This window comes from Pyxicephalus adspersus, chromosome 6 (genome assembly GCF_032062135.1).
Source record: "Pyxicephalus adspersus chromosome 6, UCB_Pads_2.0, whole genome shotgun sequence".
Classification (NCBI taxonomy): Eukaryota; Metazoa; Chordata; class Amphibia; order Anura; family Pyxicephalidae; genus Pyxicephalus; species Pyxicephalus adspersus.
Window position 1 is genome coordinate 90,934,878 of NC_092863.1, and position 18,700 is coordinate 90,953,577.

The window sequence follows — 18,700 nt, forward strand, 5'->3', positions numbered from 1 at the left end:
CCTTCCTTCTGATATTCATCCACCTTGAATGGCTGGGTCAGAATTATATAACTCACACACAATTCCACAGGAGTTCCTTTATTCCAAGCATACGCAGATGACGCTGGGTATGCCGGGATCCAGAAACACAAACTGATCAGGCAGGTAGGAGGGATTATTGCAGTAGAGACACCGCCTTTCCCTTTCTGCAATAATGACCTGCCTGTTCCCATATTCTTAAAAGTCAACGTTAGTTGAACTATCAGTTTAAATCAGCTTAATACATTCTAGGTGTGCAAGTTGTCTCTTTGCAGAGGTCGGACATGCTCTCCACTGGCAGCACAATAACGTAAATGGGCTGCCCAATGAAATATGGAGGATGAAAATCAGACCAACTTTCAAAAGTACACAGCAACCCATGTTGGGGAAGGCATCAAACTTAAACATTTGTAAACCAGTTGCAACCATTGTTTGCCGATGATGGTTTGGAAAGGTATTTTCGCTATCATATTTGAATAAACGAGCCAAAATCGGCACAATACCCATATTTATATTCAAAGAATATTGTCACAGCATTGCATGTTAATGTATTTCTGTGAGTTGTGTGGCAGTGTGCTAGTAAGGTTCACTGCGTAACATATGCATGAATCTATGTGTGCAAGTCTGTTACCAAAACACACCAGAGTGAATGGGCCCTCTAAATTTATATTTTGGAGTAAATGTGCAGGAGATATATCATTAGTGGGTGCTCAATACCCAAAGAGAGAAGACAATGGGCTAGAACACTGAAATATGGTAACAAAAAGTCAGCATATGAAGCAACCAGGGGATCAGCAAAAATTACATTGCTGGAGGAGACCACATTAGGAGGTCAGTGTGCCACAAACTTCCCGATTACAGTATGCTCTGGGACCTGTTACAGCTTTAGCTCTGATTTAAAGCTTTATTACACAAGTCAGACTATGGCAGCTGTATGGTAATTTGTGGGTAATTATTCAATAGTTGCTGACCCAAGCTACAGCTGCATCATGCAATAAACTTACCTTTTAGTAGTTCTTTATAAAACTGTGGTTCAATAGCGCCCACAGCCAAGTATTTCCCATCAGATGTCATATAGGTGCTGTAGAATGGAGCTCCACCATCCAACAAGTTCTCGCCTCTCGGCCGGCTCCATAAGCCCATGTTCTGTGTCTTATAGACAAAAGACCCCAGGTAGGCAGCACCTTCCACCTTAAAAAGAAATGCAAGAGCTGGTAATTATCATAAATACCCTAATATGGATTTAAGTTCATTTTATTATCTTTCATTTGATATATTTCAATCTTTTATTTTACATTTTTTACAGGGTATACCAGTGAGACCGGATATACAGCGCATTGTGTATCTTCATAAAAGAAACAGGCTGTACTGAATGGAAGCTCCATAGAGAACTGTACAGAGCAGGGAGAAGGGAATAACAACCTATTCTGATTTATTTAGCTGTGTGTGTGTATGTATCTAAACTTTAGCAACCGGGATCTGTAAATGACCATTGTTTGTTCAGGAAAGCGGTTACAATTACCCTGGTAATGTGTGAAAATGAGCTCACAACACCTGCTGACTGAGAATCACAGCATTAAATATAACATGCAATATCTCATATTTACCCAGGTAAAAAAGTAATACTGTTTTACTTAGTCTTGAACATAGCAAATGGCCAATATATACAAGAACACTATACTGTACATTTATTCTAAAGCCTCCGGTCAAACGATGCAAAAAAAAATGAGATGCAAAAAAAAGTCTTGGGGGCAACTGTGATTCTCCAGCCAATCTGTAAAGTGCAGTAAATGCTACTGTAAATACCACTTTGCAGTAAAATAAGTCAGTTATATGCAAACTACGGATTATAGAAATATAAAAGACTTATAGCAGAAAAAGACCAAGTCGTCCATCCAGTCCCCCCCCCCCCCCCCAGCCAATTCTTACATTTTTTTCCTGGGTATAGGCCTTAGATCATCCAATCATATTCAAAGCAGAACTAAAGTTCAAATATCAAAAATTTTGCATCAGTCAGGGCACAATGGGAGAAAGGGACAGGCGATGTAAAGAAAACAAGGTCATCCATTTCTTTTAACAGTTTAACCTGATGAACACGACTTGTGATTACAATACTTTAGATCTGCAGGAAGCCTCAACACACCTACAAGCGACAGAGCTTCTTACAGATCAGTTGTAGCCCCTGACACAATTATATCCCCCGAAGAAAGTGGCTTGGACATTAAATTTTAATCAGAAACCCACTGTATGGATTTCAGGAAGTAAATCTCTGCCTCTGAACTATCTCCTAGGTATGAACCTTGCTATAAGATTGTTATTTTCTCATATCAAGAATCTACAGCTGAATTATTTACCAGGTCTACACATGAAAGGCAATGCTCTTGGTTAATATGGCTCTTCAGATGTTTTCCAGGCCTGTGTTGTGCGGTTTCGGTCTGTCATAGGTCTTGTTATACAGAGACAGCAAAGCTCAGTAGGTTTCTACCGCCTGACAGGTCTGTGATAGATGGAAGAAGCCAGACTAGATATTTTTTCTTTCAATTATAACAGGCCTGTTAGTGAAGGTCTGGCAGGTAAATTAAAGGATATAAAGTGATAAAAAAGTTAAATAGATCTGTCTGGGCTTTAGTCTAAGAATACTTGGATTTGACATCCCAATCCATTTGACTCTTAGTGGGCACCCACAGCATAGAGATGTTACAAAACAGTGCTTGTCTAACACATGATATTTTTCCTATGTTGTCTGAACGGCCTTTCCTTTCAAGTTCCACAAAAGAGGACAACAGGACAACAATGTCAAACAAAACTCAAAAAAAAAAAAAGCAGAGACAACTGCTACCTGTTAAATCACAGAGACAACAGTAGAATAAATATACATTCTCAAAATATAATGGTTTTCCTCAATCCAAAAATTTCATAGAATCATGAGTCTATCTCGTGGCTTAGTGGTTAGGATCCTAGAGTAACGGGACGAACAGTAGAGTCCACCATTTGGTTTGCACCAAGAAAAACTATGTTGAAACCAGTGTCTTTCTGTAATTTATTTTACTTCTTGCTCCAGTAAAAGAAAGCCAGAAAGTGAATGTATTGTAGTCTCCCAAATGGTGAAATAGCCAAAATGAGGCTTATAGTAAAAACTTCTAACCAGTATGTCTTCCACCAATGGGACACTGTTTTGTATGCATCATGCAAACATGTTGTTCTTTATGAAGTATAACATGACTTGTGTGTGTCGCTTGTGATAAAATGTATATTGTTTATTTCATTATTATTTAACATATTTGGGTTTTTTTCTTTTAATTATTTTTTGGAACGCTTACAATTCAAATGATAGTATCTAGTACATAGTGTGTAATGTAGTGGTTGTATTATGTTGTATTGTAGTGGTTGTATGTTTTACAAGTTTGTTTACTACATGATGGCAAGTACCAGAAAAGGATGAAACTAGCATGAACTAGTTGTGGTGCTGCAGGAAAAAGCAATAACCTCCTCGTGGTTAGCTAAGGGTAAGTAACCATTCCGTGAAATTTAAATTGCTTTATAATCACTCTGATGCATGGTCAGTTTCAGAAGTCCAGGAAGCCTTAAATTTGAACACTGTGGGTTCTCCCAGAGCAAAAGAGACTGTTTTAAATTATATTTCTATAGCTGAATCAGAACAGTCTTTTAAAGATAATCCTTTACAATAGAGTTCTGTCCTATGCCAAGAATGTATTAGGTGACCTGATTTTACCCTACATCTCCCAGACCTTACTATATATCCCCAGCCCAGACTTTCACGCTAAACATAACACACTATATTACAAGGGGAAAAATTGAATCCTAAAAAAGTCACAACATAAAATAATTTCTTGTATAGGATCCTTGAAGTGGAAAACTGAAAAGCTGATTAAACGCACATCTAACTTTGTATATTTACTAATGAGCACTAAATACATGGGAAGGATTATCAGTCCACAAACTGCCGTGTACATTTGTTTACTTCTGCTAGCTAAAACAATTTAACAGAATACAAATGATCTGGGTTGCAATTAAAGATGAATCTAAGCCCCCAACTATTCTTTGATCCTCTGCCTGGCTTATTTTCTTCTACACTAAGATAACAAGGCTTTTCTTTATTTTTATAGATTTTTGTAGGCAAAAAACTTTATAAAAGTTTTTTTGTTATTGTGATATAAGGGGGATCAGCTGTAGTGCTTCAGAAAAGTTTGCTTATTCCAACTCAGGCACAGATTAGTAGCTTTTATTCATCATAACAAAAACTCAAAGTGGCTTGGTTCAGCAGAACAAAATAAAAGCCTAGTTCAGCTTTAGGTATTACAGGTAAGTACAAGTCCTGCCGCTCAAGCGGCTACTCATTCAGCCTGGTACTCCAAGGTAACATGTGTTGCAGTTTCACAGTCTTTAGTCTCACAACATAGGCTGCCCAGTCCTGCTCCCACTAGCATTACAGCCTGCACTGTAACACCCATCAGGGGTATTGGCCCACTGACCTAGACTTTGGGAGATCTACTTGGCTCTCCTAGCCCACGGGCTACAAACAACCTCACCACCTGGGCTCAAGCTTTTTTTTTTTCCTGACACAAAGGTAGGTGTCTTTTTTTAATGGCCAGGTGCATCAGAGCCGTCCTTAATCTCTGGCCTGAAAAAAGGGAGGAGTGCCTGGCCCAACCATTGCTGGAATTCTGCAGCAAAGCATTTATATATAAACTTTTCCAGGTTCAGGTCCAGGTCTTTAATCTCTTCAAGGTGAAATTGTGATGGATCTTGGCAAATACCCTGTAAATTTGGCATCCATATTTCATCCAATCACAAGTATATATACATGTGATCAGCTTAGGTGAACCTTTAACTCATTTAAATGCATTCCTGTTCAAGGGCATAAATTTTGGTGTTTGAAAATAAAGGTCAGCATTGGGAATAAATTATATAAAATTAAATTAATGTTATGGACTTGGCAGAGGGTTATGTTACAGTCAAGGCCTGGGGGTTAAAGTGAAGCTAAATAAAAATAAAACAATTACCTGAAAATAAGAATGTGAATACTTACCTCACCTGGAGGCTGCACTATCTAACTCCATTGTTGAGGATTTGTAGTGGTTTTCACTGCCAACCTCCACACCACTACAAGACACAGGTGGGATTTGGGGGATGGTGAGATGAATCACAAAGTACTGCCAGAGACAATGTCTATGGCAGTCTGTCAATGGAATGGCCACAAATAATCCTCTTGCACTGTAGGGGAAACTGAAAATATGTTAAACTACAATGTTCTGGGATCCACCAATAAGGCTGATGGTCTTTGAACATTTGCTAAGCTGATCCTGGAGGCTGGTAGCCTACCAGTGGCTGAACAACCACCATCGCCATGCTTGTTCAAAGTGAATGAGAGCCCGGGTGGTTTTGGCAAATGGTCAATGGTCAACTGCCCCAAATATTTCTCGATAGGGTATAGCTGTGGGTCAGAATCATCTTAAAGTGGCCAACTGATGACCCCAGTACCTGGAGTGAGGAAGCAGTAACTGAGCCACAACCTCAAGTCCTCAGCTACCCCTAAATATGTTTCCCAGCATAACTGGGACGGCTATAGTAAATTTTCAAAATTGTACGCACTAAAATACCTTATCATTTCCCTTAACCTTGTAAAAAATATATTCAAAAATGAAATGATTTATTTAATATCAACTGATAAAATATAAGACCCATGTTCTACACCAACATGACCATTGCTTTAAAAAAGAATACGCATGAGTGAATCATAGTGAATAGTTGAAGCACTGACTCTTACATGGTTCAGTGAAAAGGCTTTCATGAACTCTCTTTTCACTCTTGATTTTCATAATTGCTGGTCTATCTTTATATGAGTAATCCGGTTATTAGTAATCCAGTTATTACATACTTTTGTTGTAATTGTTGTAAAAATGAATGAGTAATCTGGTTATTAGTAATCCAAGTGATACATACTTTTAGTGTGATTGTTGTAAAAATGGGGCATTAGTTAGTATTCCATTTAATTGTAATTTAGAATATGTATTTTGTAACCTAGAGCCGTTAGAGAAAATATACTTACCATACTGGAATCAATGACTTGTCCTTGTCCTGATCCTGACCGTTCAAAAAGAGACATGACAATGCCCAGTGCGCAAATGTAGCTACCACCTGCAAAGTCTGCCAGGAGATTGAGGGGGAAGGTTGGTGTTTCGTTTTGCTTTCCTAGTTTCGACAGTAAACCTAAAAGGACAAAAGGAATAACATTTTGTACAAATAAATAATTATAAATTATTATAACTATAATTTAATAAATTATAATTATAAATAAATATTTTAATAATCTTAAATCCTAAAATACTAATAAGAATCTGAAAATTAAAAACTAGAAAAGATTACATATTAGGTATTGAAATTGATTCAATCCTTTAAAATCAAAAAGAAAAAAAGTATTATTTAAAGTGGACCTATCAAGAAAATTTTTATTTTACATAAAAAGGTAGATAACCACGGCGGTAAAGACTGAATGGGAGTGCAGTGCCTCCTGGGATACCTTCGTCATGTATTCCCGTAGGCTTCCGGCTGCTCCTTCTGAAGGGGCATTTTCTGCAATAGGGAAAAAAATGCCAATCTCACGTATGTGCAGTGCGATTGGTACTCTTTTTCCCCCCATTTACAGCAGAATACATCTCTAGACCTCACGCTGTGCAAAATCAGATGACATAGCCAGAAGAAAAAAGAAGAGCGAAAAAGATGATGGCGCCCGCACTTTCTCCCGGGCAAGGCGGATTATAGGATGGTGCTGGACTCAATTGAAGAAAGCTCCAGGGGATAAGGGGCCACTTTAAAGGCTTGTTCTCACTATAGCAAAATGGTGCATTTTACTAAATGCACATGCATTGCCATTGGATTGCAATGTGCAATTCAGCAGTCCATTCATTTAAAAAGTGTTGCACAGAAACATAGCATGGGCTAAATTTTTTTTTATTGGTGAATAGTAGAATGTTCCTAGGGTGCTTTTGGAGTGCCATCAACTAATTAGTCTATTTCTTGATCTTTTGAATATAGGGGAACACTTGAAATAATTTTCAGGTCTTCATGGAACCCCTTTTATAACACTGGGGAACAATTTTGAACACATTTTTTGTTGACTTCAATTTTTAGGCCTATTTACACTAAAATAGGTATGCTGATACTGAAAGTGCAGTTAGTTTTCTTCTATCATGTCTGCTGCTCTACATAGTTAATAAGCAAAATTTATTTTTCTACTTACACACGTATTCCCTTTCTTTCAGGTCATGTCTGGCTCTGCTGTTTCTCGTCATAAGTGCCTAAACAACCCTGATTCATTTTGTTATATCTATAGCAGTTTCACCATTCCCAGTCAAAGAGCGAACATCAGCACATTTGTAGAGCAAGCCTATTTGGCATATTTCAAAGGTAAACTTAGTGATCAAGATAAGTCTTATACCAATGCCATTTGGTATACCTATGATTTGGTGAGAGCCAGAAGATCATTTCAGTGACTGTTACTTTTGTATAGTGACAACATCAGGATATAACAAGAAAAATAAATGTAACAGAGTATCCTAGTCTACCATCGGCTATATGCCCAGTGACTCATTCAGATGAAATCCCAGTGCCGGTTTTGTTACAGTACCCTCTCTTGAAGAACATGATTATGGAGATGAACTAGGTGACAACAATGATGAAGAGTTTGAAACTGAAGATGACTCTGTTCGTAAGGTATTTGATCAGCATAAGTAGAGTGATTTGGCACTATCAAAGAAGGCTTCAGTACCCCTAGCATCAAGACTGCGTGAGAAAAACTTACTTGAAAAAGGAACAAAGGTATCGTATTTTTGAAACAGGGAAATTGCATTTCTGCAGTACTTTAGAACTGACAGTGGCTTTGTGTATTGCCATAACATACCTGGTTTAATGGAGGAATTGGGAATTGCTATCTATAACTCACCTGAATGGCGACTATTCATCAATAGCTCAAAGCGGAGCTTAAAGTGTGTCCTTCTTCACAATGGCAATATATTTGGGTCAGTCCCAATTGGCCATTCAGTTTCTCTTTGAAGAATATGCAAACATACGGATAGTCATTGAGTTGCAATATCACAAACACAATTGGGTCATCTGTGTTGACTCTAAAATTGTATGCTTCCTTCTTGGTCAGCAATGGGGATACACCAAGTATCCCTGTTATCTGTGCATGTAGGACAGCGGAGTTTGTGAGTGGCTTTGGGTGGAAAGGAATTGGCCTTCAAAACCTGCCTCAAAACCAGGTGATCCAAACATTCTACATGAGCCACTTGTTGATAGAAAGAATAATACATTTGAAAAAATAAAGGCCTGAATGTTTGATGGTCCACTGATTCGGCAGCTCATCAAAGATGAACATTTCATTTCATTTCAAGGACAATGTCAGAAGTCGTAAAGAATGCTTAGTTATCATTCAATGCCATTGTCAGGGACTTTCCTGGAAACACACGAGCAAATAAATACACAGAAATTGTCCAGAATCTCTTGGAGAGCTACAAAAAGCTTGGTTGCAATATGAACATCAAGATGCATTTTCTGCATAGTCATCTTTCTAACTTCCCAGAAAACCTTGGTGCAGTCAGTGTGAGCAAGATTTGAAGGTCATGGAAGGACGGTATCAGGGTAGATGGGATGTACATATGATGGCTGACTATTGTTGGAGCATCTGGCGGGATTGTCCTAACACTGAACAGGAAAAGCTATAAGCGTAAATTTTTACCTTAGCCTGTAAAAAAAGTGTCATAGAGTAACAATAAATCATTTGTGTGAACCAAAGAAACATAAATAAACAGTACATTCAAGTTATTATTGGATTTTTTTTTCATTGTATGTAAAATTTGTATGTTTTTTGACAAAAATGGAGGGTAACCTGTATTGTAAAAATTGGATGCGACAGCAAAAAACTGGGGTAATTTCTGGATTCACCACCAAAAGATTAGTAAAAAACAAGTATAGGATTTAACTCAACAAAACAATGCGTTCACCAGTGTAATTAATAAATCGACAGATCATAGTAAATTTGTGTGGTGGCCTGTAGGGTGAATGCTTCCTACATTGCTGGCAAGATGGAAGAATCTCAAGGGACCCCCAGCAACAACTGGAGAAACCCTGGTTGGAAAACACTGGCCTAGATAATCTACTGGTTCTGTATTAAAAAGGAAGATTCGTTTTCCTTTTATCTGGTGCATTTGCCCAATTCATAATTGCTCCAAAATTCATTACTTGTAAATTTGTTGTATTTTTCCTTCTATTTTCTCCATTTTTGTTATCTAATGCCTTTGTCAGTATCAATTACAATACAGTTACCGTATGCAATTTCACTGTACCCATAAAGTTTAATCATCAACTGCACATATGTATGTCTACTTCTTGGGTAAGTTAAAATATTTTTAACACGAGACAACAGAGCGGTGCCTTCAATTAATTTCCAGCTTACAAAAATTACTAAACATAGCCCAGACATTATCTTCATAAAAGTAATTTTAAAAAAACAGTTCCTTTAAAATCCCAATGTTCTACTATTACGCCCCATACATTCTGTTACACTAAGCATCACAGGCTCATATTTTTCCCCAAACTGTGTGACAAGTATAGATTTTTCCAAGTCAATCTATTAGAGTGCATAATGTATGAGTTCATGTAATAATGGTATTATGAAAGATTTTATGCTCTGTTAAGTATGCACACACATATTGTACTCTTTCATTTGACCTTTCATCTACTTTTATTACAATACACAGGGGCACGTTCTCAAGTCTTTTGACCTTTCTTTATTTAGTGCTTCATAATAATACTTTACTTGCAGATAAGTGTAATGGGTAAAATATTCTGAAATGCTTTGATATTTAAAGTGGACCAAGAAGGGTTCCGGGAAAGCTTGTACCGAAATATAGAAGAGAATGATGGAGAAAGGTTGTTCAGGGATTAGATGAGAACTCTCACATACGTGCATCAGCATATGTTTAGAATTATTCTATTGCACTTTGTTTCATGTGGTGCATCAAATGGAGCTTAATATCATCAATTCCAGCACTTCTATGAACTACAAACCACTCCTGAACCATTTCTCCTAAAAGATGAGTGAGAGACTTGCACTGCAGGTTGTCAGGTACGGTTTTCCCACCAGTAAGTAGTACAGAAAGGAGAAGAATGGACAGCAAGCTCACTCCAAATCTTAGTGAAGAGTAAGATAGCAAGTCACAAGTATATAAGTTATTTGTGTTTTCGGTGCATACCTGAGAGAGAGATGTAATTAAGATCATGACCTGCTGCCTTGGCATATTTTCCTGATTGCCCAAATCCAGTCAACCGTGCATAAATGAGCCTTGGGTTTTCTTTTAGAATGACATCTGGACCAAGCCCCAAATTTTCCATTACACCTGTAAACACGAACACAGATTACTTACATAATAAAATAATATATTCAGTAGAATGGTTCATATTTTTCCATGTAAATACCAATATGATAATTATCTTTTCAATGCACACTAAATGAATAGAAGCTCATATGTTGACAAATCCCTAACTGGCATCCAACCATCCAATGATAGATGAGCTGTGACAATTATTTTACCTTTCACTTTACCTTTACATGTAGCTTCAATACCTTTTTGCTTTGCTAAACCGGAGGTCATTTATGACTGGATGCCCAGGCTAAAATGACAAGTGTGAGCATACATACATTAGGTAAAGCCCATCTGCAGGCAAAATTTAAACCTCCTTCCATCTTTTTAGTTCTGTATTATTATTTTTTACTACTTTCTGAAGGACTTCTATACTTTTCTCAGGCTGCGTACAATCTTTTGGCTTGCAAGATCCTAAGACTTGCACAATCCTTTCCAACGACAAAAGACTGCACAATGCATAAACGAGCACTCATACAGCGCCATTCTGCTCTATAATGAGGGGGGAGAACAATGGAGGGGCACCCCGCTGAGCTTTCTCTCGATGACAAGGAGCGATGTACACATGCCACATGTAATCACCCTTAAGGCGATTATGGGAAGCGAATCATCTGACGTATATACGTAGCCTAAGTCTACAGTCCCTCACCAACACTATCTTTGGGTGTAAAGAATCGGTTATCCATTGTTGCAGATGTGACCACACCAGTTGGCTGATGCCAGCTCTCTTCTTGATCCCGATACATATACATAGGGCTGGATTTAATAAAGCTCTCCAAGGCTGGACAGGATAATGTTTCATCAGTGAAACTGGGAGATCCAGCAAACCTGGAATTGAGTTTTTAACGTCATTTACTATTTGTTAGCAAATGTTTTCAGTCCTGGACCAGATGCATTCCAGGTTCACCACTGTCACTATCAGGAAGCAGCCTTTCTAAACCTATTTAACATTGAGTAACCCTTGGAATAACTTTGAGATCTTAGAGAACCCCTGCTATATTCACTTTATACACAGCTCACATTAAATCAGCGTGGTGGTCCCTGGGAGGAATGTCATTACTACAGATATTTAAAAACATAATTGATATCAATGATCTGAGAGGCACAAATGGCCCATTGCACGAGGAACCCTAGGTGAGCAAACTGATCTAAAGTGACTGGAGCAATGTGGAGAACTACATGTAGAGAGCAAGTAGCTGAAAGTGGCTGAAGAAGATCAGAAAAAAATCATTTTTATGATACACGGTATTCTAGCAACTTACAGTATATTTCACCTAGTTAAGACAATTGAATACATTTTACTGCAGACTTTAACTAGTAACTGTTTGTTACATTCCTAACATTCTTTGTTTGTGCTTTGTAATAATCCCTTTATATGACTTCCACATATAACTATGTTGTAATGGAGAGGTATTTTTGTAAGTTGATTATGTCTGAACAAAAGCATTTAGTGAAATAAATGTTTTTGCACAGAGAACATTGCTGTTTCTCCAAAAATGCTGTAGGGATCTGGTTTGGTATAAAAAGTCCTTCCTGGGGGTTCAATATTGTAACAAAAAAAACTATTCCTGCATGGAGTGCCTGCCTTGTTCTACATTATGCATGGCTGGGAAATACAATCAGGTGGGGATGGAGGTTGATTCCAGCAGCTGTATTATTTGGTTTTATAATAGGTTATATAAAACAAGTAATAAAAAGGGTAAAAAAATACATTGTAAAGCTATTCTCCAAGTATCAATCCACCATCCACTGCACACACCTAATCACTATGGCACATATCACAGTGCTGGATCACTGGCCATTACTTATGGAGTGGGAGGGTGATGAAGGATAGAACAGAGATGAACACTACCAGCAGGGGAAGTATGTAGGGTTCAGGTAATTTAAACTTTATGGCCTAGGTAAAAGTTGAGTTTCAAGGTTAGATTAAGATTTAAATGTTATGTAATTTACATTTTTAAGGATAAAAATGTAAATGTAATAATGATAATATGAGGGACACCATTGCTGCCAGGCTAGTTCCAGTAGGAGATTTATACAGTGCCAAAATACCATGGTAGTTGATGTTTTTCAATGGGTTTAAATAGATGAGATATATTAAGTAGGTGTGGAGGTTTATTGTTTATTATTTGTTTGATGTTACAATTGAATATGCTGTTGTTATTATAATGAAACTTTCAAGCCAGTCTCAAAACTCCTGAAGAAGCAGATTCTGTGAAACGTGTAAACATTGAGACTGGATATATTTTGTTTTGTATATTTGTCAAAAGATGCATAACATGTTTCTCTTCTTAGTGTTAAATATATTATAATTTTATCTAAAATTATGGAGAATATGATTGGAGGGAAAGGTGCCTAAAATTTAAATTCCACACCAAATAAAAAAGTAAGATAACATGAGGGGTTATCTGTTACTGTTCATCGTTCTTGGAGAGCAAACTGGTCAATATTGGCCACGTCATAAATATATTGAAAAAAATATAAGAAGAAAGTAGATAGAGGCTTTTTTTTAAGGGCCAGTAAATATGTATGTGTTGGTACAATAAATAAAGTTTGGAGGTACAAACTACTGTTTATGAATCAGGCTTGTACAACACAATAAATTGTGTGAAAATTAAACACATATTTTTGTGTAACATTAGAGGTCACACAATATCAGTTTAGAACAGTGGTCACCCACCTTTTCCAAGGACCACTAAACAAACGGGCTCTGGACTGCACATGCCGGGGAGCTGTGTGTCGCTCAAAAGGAAAGAATCTCCCCCCAGAGTGGCGTCATGATACCAGAACCAGCCCACTCTCCCATCGAAAGTCTGAGCCTGACACAACCTGCCCAGCGATCTGAACCCACGATCTATATGGGGGACATAGTCCCCGGCACTGGCCGCTGCGTCCTTCCAACAGGGTCTTTCTCCCGACCCCGCCGGGGGGGTGCACCGCCAGAGCCACTGACCACCAAAATGTTCTTGCGGACCGCTGGTTGGTGACCGCTGGTTTAGAGATTCATAGTAACCAGAGATCATGATTTAACTAAGCAAATCATAGTATCATTTTAAAGAGGAAAAAAAAGGTTCCCCTACACACTCTCATTCATTCACTCCCTCCCCTCCCTATTCATAAACCCTAACTTGCGGGGGTCGAGGCGCTGTTCCTAGGGCACTTAAGCTAAGTGACCAGCAATGCTTTTCTTATCACACCTCATAAATAGATATTACAAGTTGTTCAGTTTTGTCACAATAGATATAGGCCATCTGTATAACCAGGCAAATGTGGGCTCTAAACAAAATTTACTAATCGCTGCTACTGTACATTTATTGTATCTGCGGACATTTATATTACCACTCCAACATTAATAAAGTTATTTACAAAACATAGTCTACCAAAGCCTAGGTTTACACGCTTCAACTCCCAATAGTAAAATGGTTATTTAAAAAGCACACTCTCCAACTGCTGCTAGTAGAGAAGAAAGGACAATACCTTCCTAAAAATATGCTAAGTTCAGTTCACTAGACAATGATCTACTCGATAGCTGGACAGACCTCTGCTTTCATAACCAATGGAGGCCTTCTGGCTGCAATAATTGAGACATTTGAGGAATTTTGACATTTGAGAAATGTCTGGAGTGACCAGCATGTGATTGAGTAATTAACTTTGAACTGGCCCTGTGTAGATCATGCTTGGAAGTGTGTGGGTTGGTGAGCTTCTGCCATAATAAGCAAGTATCCACGGCAGGTCCAGGATCCTGCAATTACAGTGTCCTAGGTAGCCGCCATCTTCACTGCCAACTGCACAGCTCCACAGACTTTTGGGTGCACAGAGATCCTTATCAGCCAATGGACAACCACTGATGATGTAACTCCTGCACATGTGCTAGAGATAAGCTGTCCCTGCCAGCCTTGTTCTGTATGCAGCACCGCCACATACAGAACCCAGCTCTACCCTATGAGGCAAATGCACCATTCAGTGTAGCGCTAACACAAGAAGCAACCAGGAGCCAGGGTTTTGCATGTCTCTTTTGGCAAATAGCACTACTTAATTGTGACTTTGTTTTTTCAGTTCAGACTCAAAGGGGATTGAAGAACAAAATCTAAGTGGTATTCAGCAGCTAATCCTACACGGAATGATGGCTTTGTTTTGCAGAACATCCTCCAGGTTCTGGCTTTCAGCTTCACCAGGATTGGAGTCACCTGAAAGCTGGCAGAACCTAAATGGTGTACAGAACCAATGGGACAGATACAAGCAAAAGCCTGTCCATTCATAATTTTTTCCATTGTAATGAATTGGCAGGAATCTTGAATGCACAAATAACTCAGGACTCCACATCAGATACAGACTGGAAATAGAAGAACCACTTAATCTAACATTCATGACATACAGATCTTTCATCATGATTCCTCTTTAATATTAGAATATTACAATATAAGAATTAAAAAAAAGATCTTTTTAATGGTATAATGAAGATTTCCCATAGAACAGCCGTTACCGAACAGCCACTTATTAGTTCCTGCAGCAATTTAAGTCATTGGACTCTCAATGAACAGATTGTTATCTTATCTCTCTATCTCTTGTACAGGATATTATAACCTTTCAGGAGCGTGAGGGAAATATCCTGTAGGTCATACAATATTGTTAGCTTTATCTGTTGTATTTATTTATCTCAGAGGTAATTTTTACTAATCATTGTCTAAATTAGGTTAAAAGATTAAGAGATAAAGCAGTAAATATGACATTTACCAACATTCACAGCTGCGGAATTGTGAAAGTGTTTAATTTATTTGCTAACAGAACCCCTAAAATACCTGTATAATACTTTAATAGCCTAAACGTATAATACTGTATAATACTTTAAAAGCCTTAAGATTGCATATAATTTAGGTCCAGTCCTCTTTTATGAAAATAACCAGAAAGAAAAAACCTTTAGTGTATTATCTGCCATTTATAGCCTATTCCCACCATGCTGCTACAAAAAAAAAAAAAAAAAAAAAAAGCAAAATAACTAAAAAGGCATTTTAGCAATAGCCACCTTATAAACATACGATGCAATGATTGTCCGATCCTAGTGTCGTTATCTCTATGTGCAGGATCGGTGCTATACGATCGTTCGTATATATCGTGCAGGATCGTTCGTCGTTCGTTTTCCAACGATAATAATTGGAAGTGTGTACGTAGCTTTAGTTTCTAGAATTTGTCCTCCAGTTTATTTTCTATATCTTATCTTTTCAATTCCACTTTCCATACCAACACTAGAGTTGATCATACTAAATTCCCCCATAATCACCATAATAGGTGGTAGCAGCATGCATTAGATTCAATTTCCATCACTGAAAATGTCTCTACTCAGTTCAGTCTCCATGTTTTGTTGGTTAACGTTCACAATCTAAAAATATAATTCCAGCAGGTTAAATTGGCCTAAGTGAAAACTGGCTTAAGAAATCAATCGTGTCTGGCATTGTAAAAACACAGTATACTCAAGTATGGCCTGATATCAATAATTCAACATTTCCTGTAAGGAGATGTGAAATATGTTGACTCCAAAATAAAAAAAAATAACCACGTGGCACTTACCTTGGTGGACAGAGCACAAAACACTGTCCTACTCTTTATAAAATACTCATTTAAAATAGAAGATATAAAGAAGAAATAAAGATTTCATATTCAACAAAGAAATAAAAATCATCTGTAATAACCAGAAAAAAAACAAAAAAGTTTAAACATTACCCTTTTAATGAAAACGATTTTGAAAAAATATATATTTGAGTACAATTGCAAATAAAATATATGTAAGTTTTTTTAATAAATGGCAATTAGATTAAAATAAATTATTACCTAATTTTTAGTTCTGTTAGTAAAATTATAACTGAGATTTTGGCTTATTGGAAGCAATTGCTCCAGAAGCCTGAAGATCAGAAATTTCTTGAGCGGAGAAGCCATTTTCGGTCAGTATTTCATATGTATGTTCTCCAACAAAAGGATCCCTGCTGCTTGAGGGAACAGCGGGCGTTCGGGAAAGGACAGGTGCTGGCCTCGGGCTCACTTCCCCTTCATCATTACAGATAAAAGAACCACGCTCTTTATTGTGGGGGTGAGATGCTACTTCGTCAAAGGACAGCACAGGTGTCACACAGGCATCGGTGCCATCGAATACCTGACACCACTGTGCTTGAGTTTTCTCCAGGAATCTTCCTGTAAATATTTTCTTCAGTTTGGGCCAATCCATAAAGCTCATCTGACTTGGGAGGTCAGACGGGTCAAGGTTAAGACCTGCAGGGAACCAGAGAAGAGGATATATATTAGAATATTATATGCTTTATACTGCATACAGGAAAACTTAATTTTGTAGTTTGGCGTTTCCTAAAATAACCCAAAAGAAAAATAAAAGGCTGTTGTCGTTGACCTAACATTGCAAACATTCTAGCTGTTTGGTTTGTTATGCTGATGACATCAATATGAGGTACTGACACAGAACAATACTGCAAAGTAAACCAAATGGTGACCCTCCATATATAGGAAAAGTAGTTTAGGGACATAAACACATGAAATATGTAAAAAATACACTTTTATCAGCTGACATTATATTAAAATCCATGAAAAAATAAATTAAAATGAACACAACCCTTTGAGCCTGTTTTACTATAAAATACACCTATGAATGGTTGTATTTTGTAGTAAAACAGACCTAAAAGGGTGAAATCTTTCACAATCCTCTCCAATGACAAAAGACTAAAGGAGTGCTGTACATACAGTGCCATTCTGCTCTATAAAGAGGGAAGAGGGACGAAAAACGGGGCGGCACCATGCTGTGCTCTCCCCCTTCACTTGTATTACAATCGTTTGCCGTATGTGAATCCGCCAGGATGAACGACGTCGGACGAGTGCTGTACACACGTCAGATTCTCATCAGATACTAGCCTTTTTAAGTACTACAAAGTACTACATTTTAAGGCAGCTAGCAGGTTTAAAGTAGGGCTATACTGACAGAGAGGGAGAGAAAGTCTACTACAGTGCTTGACCAAGTGACGTTCCTGGCCATCATATTGATAAACGGTTGTGCCCATCTTACAATGCCAAATGAAGATGTAACACTACATTTACCAAAATGCGTATCTCAAAGATATGCAAAGTGTCCAGGAGTGAGAGAATAACATCTTGACTTTGTTGGAGGGGGAGTGCTGCAAACTACTAAAGAGAAATCTCACTACTTGAGTATCTTTACGCCAAGACGGTGATTTTGGTCACCAGTGCCCATCCAAAATAAATATTAATTCTGGATGGAACCACTTACATTATATCTATTAGAGAAGCAGGCCCATAGTACAAACACTAAGATAATTCACAATATATTTTATGCATACATGTCTTACTGCAAGCCAGGGATTCAATATGGCACTATACAATGTGGTAAATCTATAAAACAATATAGTCTTATAAATTACTACACGTAATCACTGGGACAGCTCAAATTTATTTATATCATTCACATGATTTTTTTTTTCTGTTCCATCTGATAAAGCAGAGGAATTTCAGATGAGGAATGTTAAGCTTTTAGATCCACAAGGAAAACCTTAAATCACACTCAATTTACCTATTGAACAGAGCAGGAAGACCACGCTATGTGTCACACGGAAAGCCTTTTGTCTCAGCGGGTAGGCTATTATAGAGTAGACTAATATGTGTGCTGGTTCAAACAGATAAAGATGAAGCTTTAAATATGAAAGTCAGTTTAAGCTGTTGGGTAATTTTATTGACATGTAGTTTCTGTATAATTGTTGGACTGTTTGATAAAAGATCACGGAAACATCGGATTTCACGGAAACATATTGTAAAACTATTATAAAGGCAGAAGGTAGGCAATATTATTCAGGATTTCTAATAAAGGGCTGGATAAGGGTTCCTGTGAGTTTAAATGTAATTTTCACTGTTACTTAAATCAATTATAACAGATGTTATTGTTGCACAAGACATTTTGTAAGTTATGTTATTAAAAATTACCCTTTAATTCCAATCTGCACCCATAAATGATTCTTTAAAAACAGGCAAAAAATCAAATGTTGCAAAAACATTCTGTTCACAAGTCCTTTGGAAATCTTATTTCAGACTTAAATTGGCACATTGGTTGGCCTAGAAAGTAAATGTTTAGACCTAACCAGGTCTCAAGGCAACTTTTCCCTGCTCCTTCTCCTTGATCTTTCCTCTGCTTTTGACACTGTTGATCACCCCCTTCTAATACAAATCATGCACTC

At 37.6% G+C, this 18,700-nt stretch overlaps 1 protein-coding gene across 1 annotated transcript; it reads right to left on the minus strand.

Annotated features, from left to right (window-relative positions):
* Positions 1–990: 990 nt before the first annotated feature.
* Positions 991–11,206, minus strand: AMACR (alpha-methylacyl-CoA racemase). The gene is made up of 4 exons (XM_072413976.1): positions 11,110–11,206; positions 10,293–10,436; positions 6,089–6,249; positions 991–1,209 (listed from the first exon to the last, which is right to left on the minus strand). Exons 1-4 carry the CDS (start codon positions 11,204–11,206, stop codon positions 1,006–1,008), a joined length of 606 nt encoding a protein of 201 aa, XP_072270077.1. The 3' UTR covers positions 991–1,005.
* Between the last annotated feature and the right edge of the window lie 7,494 nt (positions 11,207–18,700).

Bases quoted from the DNA above. Each gene is read 5' to 3' on its own strand.
- AMACR (XM_072413976.1), bottom strand. From the start codon at position 11,206: ATGTATCGGGATCAAGAAGAGAGCTGGCATCAGCCAACTGGTGTGGTC. The intron at 6,250-10,292 runs GTATGCACCGAA...TTGTCCTTTTAG, and splicing joins TAATTACATCTCTCTCTCAG to GTTTACTGTCGAAACTAGGA. The intron at 1,210-6,088 runs GTAAGTATATTT...TTTCTTTTTAAG, and splicing joins AAGTCATTGATTCCAGTATG to GTGGAAGGTGCTGCCTACCT.